The sequence below is a fragment of the Sciurus carolinensis genome, chromosome 5, assembly GCF_902686445.1.
Source record: "Sciurus carolinensis chromosome 5, mSciCar1.2, whole genome shotgun sequence".
NCBI classification, from domain to species: Eukaryota; Metazoa; Chordata; class Mammalia; order Rodentia; family Sciuridae; genus Sciurus; species Sciurus carolinensis.
Window position 1 is genome coordinate 11,811,330 of NC_062217.1, and position 20,771 is coordinate 11,832,100.

General features: G+C 46.3%; 1 protein-coding gene across 1 annotated transcript in view; it reads right to left on the minus strand.

The window, feature by feature from the left end:
* Window positions 1–836: 836 nt before the first annotated feature.
* Ubac2 (UBA domain containing 2) overlaps window positions 837–20,771 on the minus strand; it is a 161,119-nt gene continuing 141,184 nt past the window's right edge. Inside the window, exons 8-9 of the mRNA XM_047554529.1 lie at window positions 15,212–15,334; window positions 837–2,104 (exon numbers count right to left, since the gene is read on the minus strand). Coding sequence (XP_047410485.1) covers window positions 1,997–2,104; window positions 15,212–15,334 — 231 coding nt within the window. The 3' untranslated portion in view covers window positions 837–1,996. The remainder of the gene's footprint in view (window positions 2,105–15,211; window positions 15,335–20,771) is intronic.

Consider the following 20,771-nt stretch of genomic DNA (forward strand, 5'->3'; position numbering starts at 1 on the left):
CCAGAATATATAAGTAACTTAAAAAACTTCACACACACACACAACCCAACTAATACAGGGCAAATGAACTAAACAGACACTTCTCGAAAGAAACACAAATGGCCAACAAATATACTCAACATCTTGAGCAATCAGGGAAATGCAAATCAGAACTACACTGAGATTTGTCTTACTCTAGTAAGAAGGGAAATCATCAAGAATACAAATAATAAATGCCTGTAAGGATGTGGGAAAAAGGAACACTTACACACCATTGGGACTGTAAATTAGAACAATCACAGTGGATATCAGCATGGTGGTTCCTCCAGCGACTACGAACGGAACTACCATGTGACCCTGCTATATCTTTCCTCAGCATTTATCCAAAAGAATAAAAGTCAGCATACGATAGCAATCCAAGCATATCCTTACTTAGAGTGCAATTCACAACAGATTATGGAACCAGCCTAGGTGTCCATCAACAGATGAATGAAGAAAATGTATATATATATGTACAGTAGATTTTTTTCAGTCATTAAAAAAACATAATTATGCCATTTTGCAGGAAAATGGATGAAACTTGAGAGCATCATGAAAAGCTAAATAAGCCAGACTCAGAAAGTCAAGGGTCATATGTTTGCTCTCATATGTGGAAGCTAGAGAGAAAAAGAGGGAGGGGTGGGGCGGATTTCATGAAAACAGAAGGAAGGCCAGTAGAGTAGAGGAATGGGACCAGAGGAGGAACTGGGGAATCAAACTGACCGAATTATGTTATGTGCATGTATGAATATACATCACCATGAAGCCCATTATTACATATAATATTAATGTGCCAATAAAAATTAATTTAAAAATACTGAAAAGTAAAACACATTAAAAATTTTATTGTAAGTATCACACATCTAAATTTGCATCAATTTGATACAGTGCTGCTCATTTTGCGGAACATACCAGTTGCACAATTTGCTTACATGGTAATAGTCAACCTGTTCTAAAGCTGTTCACACCACGGTAGGCCCCCCTGCCTCCCCATCTCCCTGACTGCATTTCTGCAGTCTGCTCTGCCTCACCCACCACAGAAGCCAGGCCTGGGGCAGGGAGAACATTCTGCCAGAGGGGCTGGCTGTGAGTGCAGAAGGCCAGACAGGTTAGCCCTGCAGTGCCCTTAGGGTTGGGCAAGGTTTTTCTCTTCTCTTCTGGGGCTGAGCCTGCATCGTGCTTTCTGGTAAGGCCCTGCAAGGCTCCAGAAAGCAACTATTCCCTTTGTTCTATGTCACCCCCTAGCCTGAGTGGCTAACTCTGAATTGTCTGAGCAAAATTAACCTCAAGTGTCATGGACTATTCCGGAACCTCAAGTCAGTACTTGATTATTATCATTATTTTCAGTCAAAGTCAGGAGAAGGAGCTGGAGAAATTTCCTAGACTGGAATGGGCTGGAACAGTGTGGAGTGGGTTGGGCTTTCATTTCTCCCTCATCACTGAGGCCTGGTGGATACAGCTCTTCCCCTGGGAAGTGTGGACACCGAACAGCCAGTGGGATACGAACATAAGTTCAACAACAAAAAAATCGTGATTAAAAAAGTCCATAAAGAATAAGTTTACGTCCTTTCTGAAGTAGCATTACCTGTCCCCCTTCATGGTGACGATGATCAGAGAGAGGGTGTACAGGAAAACTCACTGCTGTAAAGACATTACGACAGCGGTGATTCCCCATCTGGACTGCTTTTCGACTGCCCACGGTAATCTTTAATTTTAATGTATTTGAACACATTAGGAATGAGTGATGATTCTCCAAACTAAGGAAAATGCCCAATAAAAAAATAAAGATAGAAAATACATGCTAATTTAATGGCAAACTTATTTGGTACTACAACGGTAACCATCTCAGAGACAGGGAGGAGGTGCAGTGGGGACCACCCTCTCCCCAGGAGAGCATCGCTGCCAGAGCCTTCGTGGTCCTCGGGCTGAGGTGGTGGCGGGGACCGTGCCACTGCCATTCAGTGGCTCCACTGGAACATCAGTGCTGCAGTAGGAAGTTGGTGGCCACATTGAGGTCATTGTTAGAAGCTCTTAAGGCTTCCAAAGCGTCACCTCTGGAGAATCCCATCTCCATGAGCCGGGCCACCTGTGAACAGAGAGCAGAAGCCTGAGAGGTTGGTGGGAACACTGCTTATCCTCCGATCCCCAAGATGTTCCTTACATGAACTTTGTGGGAAGGGTCAAAACTGAAACGACAACCACCCCCCAAAAGAACACACACCAAACCAAATGGTTTCTGTTCCAGTGTGAAATCTGATGTTCTAAAAATTGTAACAGGTACAAACTTACTATAGATGGTCAATAAACACGCATTACCTCATACAACCTTCATTTTGTAGGCGAGGAAACGGGGCTTCTGAGGGCCAGGTGACCCACTGGGACCAGGGCTGGGGAGCAGCTTGGCACAGGGGGCTGGAACTCACCACTGGCCACACTGCTCAGAGCCAAGCTTCAGCTCTGAGAAAACCCGGGACAGCAGGTGTCCGCACGCACGTGAACGGCCTCCCTGGACCCTTGTTCCTGGCGGTTGTGACCGCTTTCGGCCCGGGGCATGGCACACCAGCGTCCCGCCTCTGGGGGCTGAGGCCTCTGCAGCCGCAGTGCTTGCTGAGGCCGTGTCTGCCCTGGCTAATGGAGGCAGCGGCAGGGGTGGCCACGCGCACGGAGGCCGAGCTTGGCGTGAGGCAGATGAAGTCCGCGGGAGGGCGCCCCACCATCCTGGCGCCAGGAAGGCGCGTGCCCTGCACTTTTGTACAGTCTCCAACGCCCAAACTGGCAACATTACTCAAGTTCATCCGCAACCTACTTTCCCCAATTAAGAATGGATTATAAAAATATTTATAGCCTTGGATTAGCTACAGGAATCCAGCTTTTGTACTTATATTAAAATATATTAGGGCTGGGGCTGTAGCCCAGTGGGAGAGCACTTGCCTGGCACGTGTGAGGCACTGGGTTTAATTCTCAGCACCGCATAAAAATAAATACATAAAATGAAGGCATGTGTCCATTTACAACTAGAGAAAAAATGTTTTAAAAATATACCTATAACATGGTAAAAGATGACACTCTTATAAATGTTGATTTTCGATGACGCATGCGTTAAAGAGGCTTTGTGGACTGACCTGAGGACTGAGCCACCATTTAACATTTTCTCTCAGATAGAAAGTGATATGCTGGTTACACAGGGAAGAACAGGTCCACCACTCTTCTCCTGCCCCTGCTCAGGGACTCTGGGTGTCACTGAGCAGGGGTGAGATGTGCAAGCACGTGGCTGGAGGAGGGGCTGGCAGGCCCTACGTGACGCAAGGCCCCAGCCAGGAGAAGAGGGTGTAGGGCAGAAGGGACTCGGGTGACCCTCAGGCCCAGACCCCACCTCCCCTAATGAGCCCTGGGGAAATTGCTGAGAGGGCTCGGGGACACACGGGGTGGGGGGCGCTTCTCAGAAGCGAGGCTAGCTGGTGTTTCTCAGACTGAAGGTGTCACTCATTTTATTAGGGGGCTGTGAACATGCAGAGGGCGAAGACTAGGACCTAAGGCTGCAGTCGGCAGCACGCTCCTCCCCACATGTCCACTCCGGCCCACGCTTGCGGAAGTACGCCGTGCACTGCTTTCCCACTGTGGCTGTCGATGGGAGGACTGGCCTGTACTGTGACAGGGGCTGGCCCAGGTAGAGGTGGGCAGAGGAGAGCAAGGCGGTGCCCACGGGTGTCCCTTGGCGTGACAGACAGCCTGGAGAGAAGGCAGGAGTCTTCTAGCTTCGTTCCCCTCCCAAGGAAACGCCTTTTCTAGGATATCAGCCTTGGCCCAAGGCGCTCGTCACCCAGAAGACTGCAGGGCCTCAGGGCTGCTCTGATATCCAGGTGGAAAGCTCTTCCTCACAGGAGCAGAACCCAATCTTCACGGGACAGGGACGTCACAGGTCCTAACTCTGCCCTATGAAGTGGCAGAAAGTGGACCTGCCTCCCCTTCCTACGTGGAGGGTGTGACAGCCACTCTCCTTTCTCCCTGTCCCTTTGCTTCTCTGGGGAATACCCTGGGCCCCCACTGGCTCTGTGGCCCCGCACTCTGCTGGGTGCAGCCTCTGCCCGGGAGGGGGTCTCATCCCTTGGTCCTAGGCCTGTCAGCTGCCCTTCACCTGCTGGCTCTCAGAGTGCCTGCCCTCCCCCACGTCTCTTAGTCCAGAGGACCCAGAGTAGAAGTCCTCGGGGGCCCACCCTCCCCTGTCCTGGGCTCGCTGAAGCTGTGTTTACGGGGCCATTTCACAGTCCCCACCCCTGGACTGTAAACTCTGAGAACAAGGCCGTGGCGGCTTTTGTTCATGCCATGTTTCAGGATCCAGCAGCTTCCAGCCTAGTCCCTTCTTTTCCAAGCTCTCATTTATGTGTCACCCCAAAGTGCGCCTAGACATTTGCAGGTAAATGGATGGAGCTGCAGAATACCATGCTGAGTGAAATAAGCCAATCCCCAAAACCAAAGGCCAAATGCTTTCTCTAAGTGGATGCTGATGCATAGTGGGGTGGGGGGCGAGGGGAAATGGAGGAACTCTGGATTGTACAGAGGGGAGTGAGGGAAGAGGTGGGACCGTGGGGATGGAAAGGACAGTGGAATGAGGCAGACATCAACCTGTATACACTATGATTACACCGCTGGTGTGACTCAGCACCATGTACAGCCAGAGGAAGGAGAAGTTATGTTCCATTTGTGTACAATGTGTCAAAATGCATTCTGTCATGTAGAACTAATCAGAACAAATAAACTAAAATGTGCCTAGACAGAGCACATCCCCGCACACACGGGTGACCTGAGCCCTCGGCACTGGGCGGGCTGCCCTCCTCTGACCTCGCCTTCCACCTAGGTGAAGAGGCACAGGGAAGCTTCAGAGGAAGGCAGATGTGCAGGAAGGCAGATGTGCGCACACACGTGCCTCATGCAGGGAGCCTTACCCAGGGCTTGGTGTGCTTATCAGGTAGAGAAAATGACCAAGCAGAAATAGTTAGCATAGTTCTTTTAAAAAGTGCGTATTTACACTGAAAAGCTTCAGGAATTTTCACTGAAACTCTTTCAGACCAGGTTTCTCAAATCCTTACTTCTATCTCTGCCTGTTTTCTAGCCGACAAAAATAAATTACTTTTGATTTTAATTTTGCTGTTGACTGGGTAAGTTATCTCCCTCAAATTTGCATCATCTTGAAATTTGCTTATTAAACCGCTCAACTTCAATGGCATTAAAATGACAAGGCCAAACAGGCCCGATCCCAGCTGTGCAGAGAGCTCACAACAGCCCTCCCTCTGTTCAACTGGCCAGTGAGCATTTTTGATCAGTTTTAAACCCACTTCTGATTCAGCAGGTCACCAACAAAGCATCTTGGTGACATCCTGTGCCAGCAAGATTAGTTTGGTGCCCTTGGATGACAGCAATCTTTTTGATGTTCCCAAATCACCTGGTTTAGGCTCTGCCAGGTGCCGAATATCCATTTTGCCATCCAGTTTTTGGGAATCGCTTTCCCCTTCCTTAGCTGCATTTTCAGGCGGCATGTCACTCCCTGTCTTTTCTGGAGTCCGTGTGGTCCAGGTGGGGACCATGCACAGGAACGAGAGGGAGACCCCTGGACTGGGAAGGACTGAAACGAGCTCCTAAGTTGTTGGCTGCAACGGTCTGCATTTCGGGAACTCTGTCTTAGGCCCGTGAGCAGCTGGGCAGCCACCTCTTTCCATCCATTATCTCTGAGAACCACTTTGAACAGCTTGGAAAAGGCTCCCTTTACTATCCCTCTCTGAGGACAGGCTGCTTCTGTGCACCGGGCCAGCAGGAGCACATCTATTTGCTGTCCACAAGCACAGCTCTGGGGGTTGGCAGCTCATGATTCACTGGAGCTGGCAGAGGCCAGTTCAACAGAAGTTAGGGCACCTGACTTCTCCTCCACTGGTGAAGATGCTGATGGCAGGTGGTGACACGCAGGCCACCAGAGCAGAGCAGCAGCACAGGCTGCAGAGGCCCCGCTGTCTGGAGTAGCCACTGTGTCTCAGTCACATAAGCAACGTCCGGTGTGAGAACCAAAGCTTTTCTTCCTTCTGAGGCCAGTCCCTCTTGGACACCTACAACCACACGCACGCTGGCGCTGATTTCACAACGAAGCCCGGCTTTTCACAGGTCTTTGCAGAAGACTGCCATCTGAGCAGGCAGTGGGCTGGCACTTCAGGCTGAGGCTGGCCACCAGGCCCACTTGGGACAGAGCTGGTTTTGAACCTTGCACGTTCTTTAGGAGCGAGAAGATGAGTGTGACTAGGTAGACTGGGTATGTTTATCAGAGAAAAGGACTAAGTAGAAATAGTTAGCAAGTTCTTTAAAAAGGTGAGTATTTACATTGAGAAAGGGTTCCTGTCAGTCTCCTCTCACACGCAGGACACGACCTGGAAGAGTGAACGTGTGTGCTGGGGCTTGGGTACGTGGTGAAAAGCAGCCCGCCCAGGGGCACAGTCCTGCTGCCCCTTCTTCAGGCCATCCTTGGGTTCAGTCCAGGTGGTAAGAACGGGAGTAAAAACTGGTCACACAGAGAATAGACACCCTGGCTTTCTCCGGTGGGCACTAAAAATGACTGCTGTGGCCCTTAGCACGACTGACTCAGAGATGTCCTGGCTGCCCGATCCTAGGGTGTCTCATTCCTGCCTCTCCTGTGAAGGACTCGCTGGCTCCAAGAAGCAACTCCTGTGTTTCAATGGCAGAAAGACAAAATTGAGGCCCCTGTAGACTTGCAGTCAGGTAACCAAAACAGATGGGAAGCAGGGGTCCACACGTCCTCAGCAGAGACATCAGAGGCAAGGCTGGTGGCCAGGGTGGCTCTGCTGAAGTGCAGGACAGACGGCAGGACGTTTGGGGTGGGGTGGGGAGGGAGACCAGTGCCCTGGAGTAAGTCCTGGGTATGAGTGCAAGAGGCCTAGAATGGACACGAACAGGTGCCTGGTCCACCCACAAGAGCCTCTGGGCCAGGAGGGTGGTGGGCTCTCCCTCTGAACCTCGGAGGCCTGGTTCCAGCCCTGGGTGGCCCGCCTGGCATTTGTTTTCCACATTCCCTTTGACTTGCTTCCACTCCACTAGATTTATACACTTTGTTCATCAAGGACTGATGTGTCCTTTACAACAACAAACACACACGTACACAGTCATGGAACAAAGCCATCACACTTAGAAACCAAGAGGGCCACAGGTTGCCCATTTCTAGTGTTAAAATGACATAAACAAGAACTGGTCTATGAAATCTAACATGACGAGACCAAATGAAGCCAGAGGACGGGGATAGCCTCTTTTAAAAAGGTGAACGTAAATTTCTAACAAAAAGGCCAGCGTTATTTTAGTGACTCTTGGAAATATTTATCTTTATAGATTCTAGCAGATAATAATCCAGTGATTATGTAAAGAATGATATTTATAGGTACTCAGTCCACTTCCCGCCCCACCCAAAGCACATATTTTAGCTTCCACATGTATGACATCACACCAAAGCCTAAGCTAATTGGTTTTCTCTGGGGGCTGTTTCCTATCTGTGCAGTCTGGCTACGGGGTGAGAACCCTCAGATCTAAACACGAGGACCTGACCAGATTTAACCCCATGGGAGGGGACATTCTCACGCTCATCTCTCCATTAGATCTGGCCAGATGACAAAAACACATCATGGCCAGTTGAAACCGAGTGGTTCAAGCCCAGGATGAACAGGTGCAGTTGGCCCCCTGCTGTCTGGCTCCCGGGTGGGTGGTGACCTCCCTGATTAGGTCTGTCCACCCAAGGGAGAGGCCGGTGCACACAGTGCTCTGGCTGCAAAGCCTGAGGCTGGGGCAGCTGAGTGGTGCCAGTTCTTTAAGAAAGTCGTGGTCCTCTGGCAAAAATGGTCATGAACATCGAGGACAGACCAGAAAAACCTTCCAGAACAGGCATGGCAGACAGCAAGGCCACGCACACTCCGTCCAGTCACTGTCCACACTGCACTGTCCCAGCAGTCTGTCTGGAACACTTACACAATGCCCACGGAGTTTCCCAAAGTCCTTCCCTCAACACTGGCTCTCAGGGCGCAGTGACTACTCTCCTCCCGCTCCAGCTGCAGGGCTTTCATTGAAAATCCTCACCACAAAACATCAGCTTCGAGTGCAGCTTGGTTCTTAGTCCAAAAATCAAGACATGTTTTTCTCTAACTTTGTTTAGAAACCAGTGGTGGTTGGTTAATGTCCAAACAGGGTCCTCTACTCCCCTGTCTTACAACTATTTATTCAGACTCTACAGCTTCCCAAATGTACTATCCAATGTCTGTTTCCTGTGACTTTCCAGCGGTGAGGAGCCAGGAAAACTTGACTTTAAGGACACCGAGCACCGGCTGGGACTGCAGCAAAGGCAGAGCCTGGCGTCCCCTTGGGGCTGAATGTGATTTGTGGGCGTGTCCAGGGCACCCCACCAGGGGCCACTTCTGGATCAGCTGCCTGTGTCATGGGCCATAGGCCACAGCGTCAGTGGCTCTCTGCAACCCCCTGTGACGCAGTCTGTGGCAGGCTGACCCAAGGGAGGGAACCCAGACAGGAACAGGCGCCGCCACAGAGCACCGTCACCATCAGCTGATAACCTTCTGAAGGAGAACAAGGTGGAATGCACTTTTTCCTCTCATGGTTTCAGAGGGACCACACTGAACACGGAAAACCCTATAGAGATGGAGATAAATCTGTACCACTTTTCCTTTTTAAAAAAAATTTTTTTAGACATCGATGATTGGGCTACCTAGGCATCTCTACCACCTTAAGATAATTCTTATCAAGGAAACTACAGAAACCCCACTTGGTCCTCGCAATTCAACCCCTCTTTGTAACTAGTAAAATGGGACATCCATTTCAATGAGATTCACTACCAACTCCCATCAGGGACATCGGGGCTCTGAGACTGTGGTTTTATTTCACTTCCTTTTAGTTAAGTGTCAAAAACACATGGTGTCTGGAGTTCTTACTTCTCAAATTCTAAAACGTATAGAAAGCAATACCCACCTGACAGTGGCCCCCACCTGATTCCCAGGGGTCAGTCTTGTAAGGGGGTTGCCCTTGTGTGGCAGGTCACGTGCACACCGACAGGATACGGGGACCCAGCTGGCTCTGCCTTCACTCACCTTCATTACAACTGGCATCCGTTACCTGTCAGAGCCAGCTGCCCCTTCCTGCGTTCTGATGCAAGGTCCCTCCAGGATTCAGTGTGGTGTGGCTCTTCCCTCCCTGTCCTCTAACCTCTCTCTTCTTTCTGAGAACAGTTAATGTCACTCTCTCACACATCCTGGGTGAGGAGTGGTTCCAAGTTATTTTACATTCCTGCTTGGCCATGGGCTGCCCAGGGACTCTTCTCTTTGGCCACTGCTGCCTGGTTCTGTGTCAGGGAGGTAGGAGGTCTCCATAAGGACTGAGTGAACTCCTTCTCCACAGCTTTTAAACACCCAGCAGGGGTAGGGACTGCATCAAAGATGGTTTAATTATCTGACTGTTACCAGAGATTTCATTATAACAGGTCTACCTTTGGTCTTGTGAAGAAGCACACTCCCAGTCAACCAGATTCGCGGAGATGGAAAGATCTGACCCAGCATCCCTTTCCAGCACACCTCTGAGTGAAAACTCAAGTTCTGAAAGGGAGCCAAGGACCACATCTCCTCTGTCTGATGCTGAGCGTCTGCATAGGTCAGGCTTTGCAGGAGGAAATGGGGCTGACCCGGCCCCGGCCCTTGGGGAGCTCCTGTCTGTCAGGGAAACTAGGTGAGGCACAGAACCAACCCCTGCTTGCAGCAGCTACGAATGTTCAGACCAGAAGTAGAGGGTGCCCTCGACAGGTGAGCATCAGCGAGGGCCCTGCTTCCAGAAGCCCAGTGTTTAGGTGGGTTTTTGGAGACATGGCGAGGAAGCCTGCGTTGAGAGAACTTCATTAAGATGATGTTCTGATATTAAACACATTTTGCTAGTTTATCAGTTAAGACTAGAAGTCTCCTGTGGGCTTAAAATCATTCTCTCTCTACTTGGGCTAATGGAAATCTCAGAGGACATAAATGGAATCCACGGGACCTGTGTCCTGTGTTACAAATGTGTCACTAAGGCACTGAGTGGCACTTGATTGGGTCAGAGTCTTCCAAGCACCCAGGTGCACCATGTTTCCTGGACAGCCATGGTTATGATTAGGAGCCACCCCTTTTTCTATGTCTAGTCCACCATCCAGGGAACCCTGATGATGTCATTTCCTATTTAATCTTCCTATGGTTCTTAGTGCCTGGAGCCTAATAGCAGAGGTGTGTCAGGCCTTGGCGACCTGTCCTGTCCTGCCCACAGGCCACCCTCCATGCTAACTTCACCTGAGTCTGGTGACCTTCCACTGTGTCCCTTCCCTGTGAAGGTCACTGACCTGACCCTCACAGTGCCATTTCAACAGCAGATGAGCCTTTTCCTGGCGGTGGTTTCCTTGCACTAGGCTCTAAACTCCTTGATGGCAGGAAATCCTGCTTTATTTACCTCAGTATCAAGACATGAATGGAAGAGAGGAAGCAGAAATTTGTTTATCTTCCTTTTGTTAAGTCCTAGCTTTTTTTGTCCTGTTTAACTTCCTCGTCTGATTTCATCTGAAGGGTCATTTTTTAAAACTTGCAGAGTTCAAAAGAGACACACACTTGATAATTTTTTCTCCTTTGAATTAAAAATCTGATGTATGTCTGTCCACATTTCATCACTTGTTAATTTTGAGTATTAGTGTAGTATAAAAATATCTGCTTAAGAAAAAAGGGCAAAAAGAGAAGCTGGGTGTGGTGGCACATGCCTGTGGTCCCAGTTACTTGGAAGGCTGTGGTAGGAGGATTGCAAGTTCAAGTCCAGCCTGGGTAACTAGTGAGATCTTATATCAAAATACAAATTTTTTAAAAAGGGCTGGGCGTGTAGCTTAGTGGCAGAGTGCTTGTTTAGCATGTGCAAAGGCTCTAAATTCAATCCCTAGTTCTGCAAAAAAAGAACAAGAGCAAGAGGTGGACAGATACCCCTATTTTTAAGACAGCAGACATCTGAGCACATCTGATGGCTGAAGTGTGTTCACTGGCTGGCTCTTGGTTGGGGATGTGCTCCTCCTTTCTTTGACAGTCTTTACTCCTCCTCTTCCCCCTCCTCCATCCCTCCCTGGCAGGACCCTCTGCACTATCCGTCCCCGTTAGGCCTGGAGTGGTGACGCCCTCTGGTCCTCCCTGGCAGCTCTGCAGCCTCGCTGCTGCATAGCTGCTTCTCACTGTCACTTGTCACTCCACGGCTCACCCGGCTCCTCTGCCACGTCTCCCACCCCTTGGCACGCTTCTCGGAAAGTTCTGTAAGATGGACAGTGACCTCTGTTTTTTTCCCTCATGCTCCTCTCTGCCCATGCGTGTGCACAAGGATGGCCAGAGCAGGCGTCCTGTCCTGCAGTTCCTTGGCACTGCCTTTGGCCTGTCTGCCTGTGCAATCTGCCAGTCTGGGCAGCGTGAGGCCAAGGTACAGCTCAGGGCTGTGCGGCCTGGCCTAGCTTGTCTCCATGGGAGGGGACCCACCTTGTGGGCATATTACAAGGGACAGGAATGGAATCTCTGAGGCAAAGGTGCTGTGGGCGTACTCACAAAAAAATAGGAGTGGATTTTGAGGAACAACAAAATCCAGAATCTTAACAATAGCAAACAAAGCAAAAGTTGAAAAGGTAGCAGATGTCTGTGTCTGTAAGTTAAACTAAGACTGGATTTATGAAAGGGGGTACACTCTTTCTAAGAATATTCTGCTTTCAAAATCCATGGCATATATTTCTCATCTACTAGGTTTTCTTAAAGAACACTCACTAAAATATCTGAAGTGTATGCTTATAGCAGAAAACCTCATATAAACATTTCTATTTTTCTGGGTTTAGAAAATCATGAAGTTTCTTTAATGAATTATATGACTCTGATACTTAAAATACAAACACATTTAATTGAAAAAATAAGGATAAAAAGAAATTAAGGCTATCTTAGTATTTTATTAACATAATATTTTAGACAGTGGCTGGCACTAACAAACTAATCAAGAGCTCATACAATAACTTATTAAACTCCATCATAAACATCTTGAGAGCAAGATCAGTGTCTTTTCATCTTTTACACTCACTGTAGCACCTACCCACAAGTAATATGGAGACTGTATGATAAGTAACACTTGTGAGCCCTGTGTCTTTAATGCCATCATGGTTTGTATCTGTCATTTTCAGGATAATCAAGAACCACAAAAAGCCAGACTTGGAAAAAAATCAGTGAACAAGGAAGCATAAACAACCTCCTGTAGATGTACATCTTCTCATAACTCAGAGCAAGGAAGAATTAAATGCTGCCTTAGACTGATACTGACATCATGTTAACCTCACTGTTGTCATTTGGGGAAGATCAAGGACAAGTGATTCATTTTTTAAAAAACCCTGAAGACTTCAATTACACACATTCTCTGTGTTCTCTTTTTTTGACACTTTTCCCCAAAGTGCCAAAACCAAAAACTAGCTCACCTTTAAATACCTCATGCCGTTAACGGCTGTGTGAAGAATATGACTCATTGTTATACCAAGTAAACAGTAAGGGAACAGAAGTTTGATCTTTCCACCTGGATTTGAGACTATTTTCTTACTTTTCCACCTGTTACTATAAAGATCTTATCCCAACAGGTGGAGGAGAAGTGCCCTGGCTGCACAGTGCCCCCGCCCGCCTGAGCCAAGGGGCCGACAGGCACAGTCTGTCAGGCTTAAAAGCATTTACCTAACCCAGAGGTGCCAGCGAGCCCTGCCGAGGGCCGCTGCTGAGGACACAGCTGTCCACCAGGATGGGTGCCTTGCTATTTGTTATTCTAGGTACAAGGGATGAGGAACATTCAGGCAGTGGCCTGGACAGCGTGGACAGTTGGAAATGATAACCTCAATTGTTTTGTTTGATGAGAAGAAAACAGTATATGGAAGAAGAAAATTTTCCAGTTTGAAATAATTTCAAACTTGGAGAAGTTTCTGGAATAGTACCAAGAAACCCTGCTTACCTCTTCATCTAGATTTGCAACTGTTATTTTGTTAACCATTTTCCCTGTTTCTCAATCTGAACAAACTCGTGAGCATGCACACATTCTCTCTCACTCACGGACTGTTTCCTGAGCCACCCAAGGGCAGGCTGCACACAGGTCCCTTCAACCCTTAATGCTTCAGTGTGCACTACCTAAAAACAGGAGTCTTCTCCTTCCTAACCCGTCAGTATGGACACCAAATCCTGCAATTTAACATGAATGTGATACTACTGCTAATTTATAGTACAATTTCATTCTAAAATGTCCCCCCACCCCCCAATTTTCCCCCAAATGAATCTGGTCCAGGATCATGCATTCCATTGAGATGGCGTGGCTGCCCTGGCTCCTGCAGTCTGGAACGGTCTGCAACGTGAGTATTCCTGAAGGTATTTCACATTGCACTGGCGAGGCTGTGTCCTGAGTGTAGCCCCTCGCTGCCCTGTGCCTCTCAGGGAATGAGCATGACGCCTTTGTTCTGGCACTGCTAATGTGACTTTGGTAATTTGGTTAAGGTGGTGTCTGGTTGTTCCACTATAGTGTTATTGTTTTCTTTTTGTAATTAAGTAACGTGCAGACATACTGTGAGAGTGTATCAATTGCCAAGTCTTTACATATTGATGATTCTTCCCTGAACTGATTTTTATTTTGACCATGATGGTTACAAAACTGATTTTCCAATACTGCCATGCTTTCTGTAGTATGTGACATTCTACTAAAAAGAAAAGCATTTCCTTTCTTCTGTGTATGTATTTATGTAATATTTATCTATTAACATCAGTTTGAACTCATCCCTCCTCAAATGGATTATATCATACTACCCTCTTTATTTAGAGGCTCAAAGCTCGTGACAGATGTGGCCAGAGGGACCCTCCACTGGCTCGGGAGTCCTTACAACATGCCCCACCCGTTGCTGAGCACTTCCCCACTACCTGGCACAAGATGTTCCAGGTTATGCTGCCCCTCCCCACCTGGGCCTGGGTCCACCATTTCTCTAAAGAGGCCTGGTTCCGTTCAGTGGGGAAAACTACCTGCAAACAGATGTGGGCACTGGGTGTGTTCAGTGCTACTAGGACGTCATCGGTTCCTGATCCCTATCAGTCAGAGCCAGGGCAGGTGTGTATAAGTACACACACACACACACACACACACAGGATCACGATGTGTGCAGACACTGCCAGTTCCCACCCGGCCCCGAGGGTTCTTCCTGCTGTCCCGTGGTCTATATTTGTTCCTTCCTTTCTGCACAGTATGACACCTATTTCCTGGTTTGCCAAATCCACAATACACGTGGCATAATTTTAGAATGCCCATTTCCATGCTACTATGAGAAATAAACCTACCAAGAAGAGTTAAGATTTGTTTGCAGCTTTTTTCTTTAGTCTGTTCAAAAATTACTGAAATTATTTCCCTTTAATATGATGTTATTCATTTGAAATATAGTTCAACCATGTGTTTTTTCTTTTCAGTTTACCTTGGTGCCTGTCCTTATCGATTTGCTTTTCAAATATGTAGAATATTAGTATGATTTAAAATCACAAGTCAAAACCATACCAAAAGTGCCACTCTCTCCCCATCTGTCCACTTCTCTCCCACCTTTTGTAGGAAACCAACTTCATCAGTTTCTTGAATATATAAAGTAAAACATATTTTAAAATAAGTCATTACAATGCATTTCTTTTTCCTAAATCAAACCTTCCTCAAACATGTAAGACCCTACCATAGCTGCTAATAAAGTTATCATCACTGGGGCAATTTAGCTGCCTTAAAAATTTTTGCATTAATATGCTTGATTTCTTTCAAAATCAAGCTTTTATTTCTTTTTTCCTTGCCATTTTGTTCCCTTCTTTTTTCTTCTTCATTTTTTTTTTTTTTTTTTTTTTGTTACTGGGATTGAACCTAGGTTCAGCACTCTAAACACTGAGTTAATCTGCAGCCCTTTTTATTTTGAAACGGGTCTCACTAAGTGGCCCACATTGGCCTTGAACTTGTGATCCTCCTGCTCCAACCTCCTGAGTAGCTGGTATTACAGGCATGTGCCACCATGCCAGGATACAAAAACCAGGGTTTGACTTCTTGGCTAACCTGTTTTAAATCTGAAGCACAGATTTAGGCCGATTACCTGTTCCTCAGAAACCTCCAGAGGAGGGGAGGCCTGCTGTTCCGACCCACGACCATCCTGATAGTTTATATTTCTCCGCTGACGTAAAGGAGGGAAAAGACGATTCCAGTTGATCATTCCTCCCTGAAAAGAGAATAACACAATCATCAGACAGCAGGAGCAAAACCATTACAAGGTCTAGAGGTTTCTCTCTGGGCGGCCAGGTCAAGGCATTGAAGAATGGAGTGCACTCATTCACTCCAGGCAAGCAATACAAATCCTAAAGTTTCCCAGTATCCTTCAAACAACAGGATAAAACCAGCAGCCTGGTCCCAGTTGCAGAGTAACAGGAGGCAGAAAACTCGTTTGTGCAACTGGGCATGAAAGACACACCAGACATTCCAAATCTCAGCCTGCAACCCACTGATCCTGTCCCCACAATGATCAACCTAGGAGATTGGGGCTTTGCAGGGTGTGCCAGGGAAGCAGACAGGGAAAGGCAGCCATCTCACTACAGGCAGAAAGCTGGGTTTCTCCAGCAGCTCTTAAGGTGCCACTCCTCCTCCACACCCCCCATCTCCTCCTGTCCTATTATTTAGGGCGACTCTGAGTGTGTTCAGTGGAAGGAGACTGCAGGCTGTAATAAAACCCAGGTTCAGCAACAGGCCAGAGAGGAAAGAGCTGTCACACAAACAGAGCAAAAGACTCAGAAGTCAGGATCAGTGACCACCCTCTTGAGAGTAGCTTCACGGATACCTAAGAGTGATGGTAATGTCCTTTCTTGCTTAGTCTACATCACCAATGAAAAAAAGGTAAAACTATGTGAAAAAATGCATTACGTGATGCTTTTAAATCTACATTTTTAACTATGTGTCAATTTTTGAATTTGCTAATTTAAATTTCTAAATATGTTCTAGTTATGGCAAAACCATAGGCTAATACAACCTGAAAATCTGCCTATTATCAAGACCTAAAAACAGTAGATTAAATATCTGAAAATATTTTATGTGTACATGAACAAAAAGGAAGAGGTGGAAGGTTCCATAGTATGAGGAACAAATGGACATGGGGAACCAGAACAGAAACCAACAGGTTGCCTCGGCAGAGGTGTGGAGGTGAACATAGGCCCTGCTCCCACAGACCCACAGGTCATCCCTAGTAGGTTCAGGGGATATGGCCGTGGGTTTGAAACAGGCAGTGACCAGGACTCACTGTCTGCCTAAAAGGTACAACCTTTAACTGGCAGCTCCCCAGGGAAGAGAGGTTCACAAAAATCAAACCCCAACCTGGCATGTGGCACACACACATGATCCCAGCAGCTTAGGAGGCTGAGGTGGGAGGATCACAAGATCGAGGCCAGCTTGGCCAACTTTAGGAGACCCTGTTTTAAAAAGGGTTACATGGTAGATCCTTGCTGAGCATGCACAAGGCCCTGGGTTTAATCTCTAGCGCTGCAAACAATCAAATAAAAACAACGTAGAAACTGGCTCAGGGATGGAGATGGATGTATCCAGGGGGCCAACCAGAAGCAAACATGGAATTACACTGGAGAGAGCTGGGAGTGTAGCTCAGTGATAGAGCACTTACCTAGCAGGTGCAAGGTCCTGAGTTTCATCCCCACACCTCCAAACAAAAAGCCTTCAAAATCACTTTGGAGAGATCCTCTCTTGCCCTGGGATTACATGGGCTATATTATAGATAAGCCTCCAGTGGTAAAAGATCCAGAACCCAGAAGCACAAAATCCACAAAGAGACAACCATCTTTAGTAAGAATCAGCATGTATAACAAATAGGACAAGATCCCTAAGGACTTCAATAGAGAACACCTGAAAATGATTACAAAATCAGAAGTTCTAAAAAGACGAAGGTATATGAAGATGACTTAAGAAAAGAATAAAGTATCATGAAAAAACTCAGACAGATTTTGGGGAAAAAAATAAGGAAACTGAAACCATTCCCACCTCCCCTTCAACTAACAAACGTAAAACCTAAAGATAAATAACTTAATATAAAGAGATGGGAAACGTCAGAGAAGTATTAATCAAAGAAAGCTGATGTTGCTATATTCCTATCAAATAAATAAACCTCATGTCAAAGAAACCAGGCCCATGAGCTTATCAGACACACCAGACCAGCAAATAACAACCCCCCACCCACCTGAAACACATAAAAGAGCCACCCAAGCCAGGGTACAGAGGCGCACACTGATGGTCTTCTTAGACCACCCCAGGAACAAGCTGAGTCATGAGGTATGAGGCAACAGACTCCTGACTCTGTCCCTGGGACTTCAGCTCAGCTCGATTCCCTGCTCGATGTGGCCCACTTCAAAACTGCCTGCCATCCAGCCCCTCACCTACAAGCAGCTCCTCATCCTGAGCAGCTCTGCACCCTGAACAACTTCCCACTGGCTCATACTCAGTTAAGCACCTGTAGTGACTCCTCTGCTCTCTGCCTCTGCTCTCAGGGCCGCCTCTTAAAACCCAGTGACTACTATGAACCACTAACACTATTAGCCATCCTGCACTGGTGTGCCACTGTGTGAAATGTGGAGTGTGACTTGAGTTCTACACAAGGTAATAAGTGAGACTGGAAGGGCACAAGAGGACCCAGGGCTGCCTAGTTCACGGCCACCAATGACCCACGAATATCTGGTAAATTAAAGCTGAAAGTGATGTGGCTTGTCAATTTGCTGATATTCAGTAAATTCTGATGTTGTGGGAAGACATAAACACAACAGAGTCTGCTGTGTGTTGATGGCATAGCTTGCTCACAAAAAGATGCAATAGAGGGGATCAATAAAACCCAGTGTTGACTGTAAAAAGGTCAAATAAAATGGATGAACCTGGCAAGCTTGACAAAAAAGACAAAGAAAGAAGCACAAATAAATAAAATTAGGAATAATAGAAGGGATAAATGGCAGATTTTTTAAAAATCTAAGAATATTTAATTCATACCAATAACTGATAAAACAATTTTCCAGAAAAATATAACTCATTAAAACTTACTCAAGAAAAAATAGAAAATGGTAATCATTTCTGATATATAATCAGGAGCATTTGCTAAAGCTCAACGATGTGTGTGACTCAGCAATTCTGCCCCTGGACAAGAGAAATGCAAACACATGCTAGTCAAAGGAGGCTACCTTGAATGTCCTCAGCAGCAGTCTGTGCAGGAGTCAAAGACTGAGACCACCAAAAGGCACATCAGCTGTAGGTTGGGTACTGTATGGAACATTGCTGAAGTGAACCAAACAACTCCCATTTTGCTTTCTGACCCCATTTTGTGAAACTTATAAAAAACATGTTGTTTGCTGGGATAGATCAAAACAAAATGTGTGTGTAGCGTTAAGATAAGTAAAGTCACGAGCAGTGACGCACACAGTGACTATGCAGTCACTGAGAAAAACATTTGGCAGTTTGTTTACACCAAATTTACATTAGTTTTAATGGTAAAACTGGTAAAAATATTTACTAGATGAATTTGCAGAATTCAGGACTTGAAAAACAAATGAGGTAATGTGTGAACTTGTTTTGATGTGACTATATAAACTGCAGACTGACCAGGAGCGAGTGGGCACTACTCCACCGACAGAGTCTGTCACTATGTCCCGCTGACAAGTGACAAGATAGTGCTCCCCAGCTCGAGGCCCCTGGTCGCTGCATGCTGTTACTCCGATGACTGATTGCCGTTTGCTGTGAACCAAGCATCAATAAAACCTCATCTGAGGACCAACGACCGGCTACGTGAGTGTTATCTTATTCCTACCCGGTTCCCGATCCAGTACAGGCCGCAAGTGTTACGACGTGCTCGTGACAGGTACATTACCTGCAGTCACAAAATGTAATGCTCTACAGCAGTCAGAACAAACAAACTTCAACTCCAACTTAGCATTGAGCAAAATAAGTCAGCAAGAGAAAGTTTGTGTGATTACTAGCATATAAAGCATACTTTTTCCATGTATGTGATACATTAATTGAATAATTGAAATGGTACTTAAAAACCATCCCCCAAAATTCTATGAAACCTTTAAGGGCTCACTATCTTAGACAAACTGTCTACAGAGAACAGAACAGGAAGCAGAGACCCCACCTAGCCTAATATCTTGACACTGGTTTGCTATATGGTCTCCAAAACCAGACCAGCCCATTCTGAGAAAGAAGAATTATGGAAAAATTTGTTTTTCACTTGCAGGTACGTACAATAATCCTAAACAAAATATTAGCAAATTCAAACCAACAGTACTTACAAATAAGCATTTTATCTGGTATGAGGTATTCAGAATATATCTCAGTAAACTTAGAAAATATGTAATAAAATTCTCACACTGAGAATGAACCAAATGCTCATCTCAAAAGACAAGAAAACAATGTGATAAAACTTGGAACTCACTGAAGAGACAAGAATGCCTACACCTCCTGTACTCAGCACAAGTCGTAGCATAATGAGACTAAAAACCAAACCAAATGAAACCACATACAAGGATGGAAAGTGAGAAACAGTCGCCAACATTCACAGATGGTGCCTGACGACAAACAGGCCGGAAGGGCTGGATGTAGCGCAGTGGCGGGAGCTTGCCTGGCTGGCGAGTGTGCGGCCCTGGGCTCTTCCCCAGAGTCTGGGGAAAAGGCAAGAAATGCTGAAGACAAGTGAGGACACTGTGCTAGTTATCAGGACTCAGGGTTAGACTGTAGGAATTGTGGTGCTAACCCGAGACAGGCAGAGTGCAAAGAAGCAGAAGAGGGGTCTCGAAATCAGAGGCAAACCCGGCTCGTGTTCCGGAGACAGGAGACGTTACAGGCCAGCAGGGAAGGGTGGTTTTGTTTTGTTTGTTTTTTTTTTTTTTTGGATAATACTGGGGACTGAACCCAGGGGCACTCTACTACTGAGCTACATCTCCAGCCCTTTTTATTTCTCATTTTGACACAGGGTCTTGCTAAATTGCTCAGTCTGGTCTCGAACTTTTGATCCCCTGCCTCGGCCTCCTGAGCTGCTGGACACATTACAGCCATGTGCCACTGACCATTAAATGGTCACGGGTGTGTGCCACCGAGCATTTAGTAATAAACAGGATTGGAATGACTGGCCACAGACATAGCAAGAGACAAAATTAGACTGTTACCTCATACCGTGCACAAAAATAAACTCCACAGATTAAAGATTTAAATGTGAAAATCTGAAATGTTAAAACATTTAGAAGAAATGAGAATATTTTTATATCATTGGGATAGGAAAGGATTTCTAAAACAAAAATATAAAGCATAAATCACAACAAAAAAGATGGCTAAAAATTATTGCACTACCAGTTAAGAACTTTTTAATTAAAATTCAGTTGTTGACTTATATAGAACATTAATGAGAAAAGAATAAATGACGAGAGAAAAGTATATCTACTTTTCTTATCTATTTACTTATATAAATAGATAATTCACGGAAGAGGAAACCCTGAATTAATAAATATTTGAAAAGATGTCTAACTTCACTATGAGGGAAATACAAATGAAAACAATAAGTTATCTTGTACCCACAAGACAAAATTAAAAAGTCTAACAATACCACTTGTGGGAATAGTGTAAAGGAAATG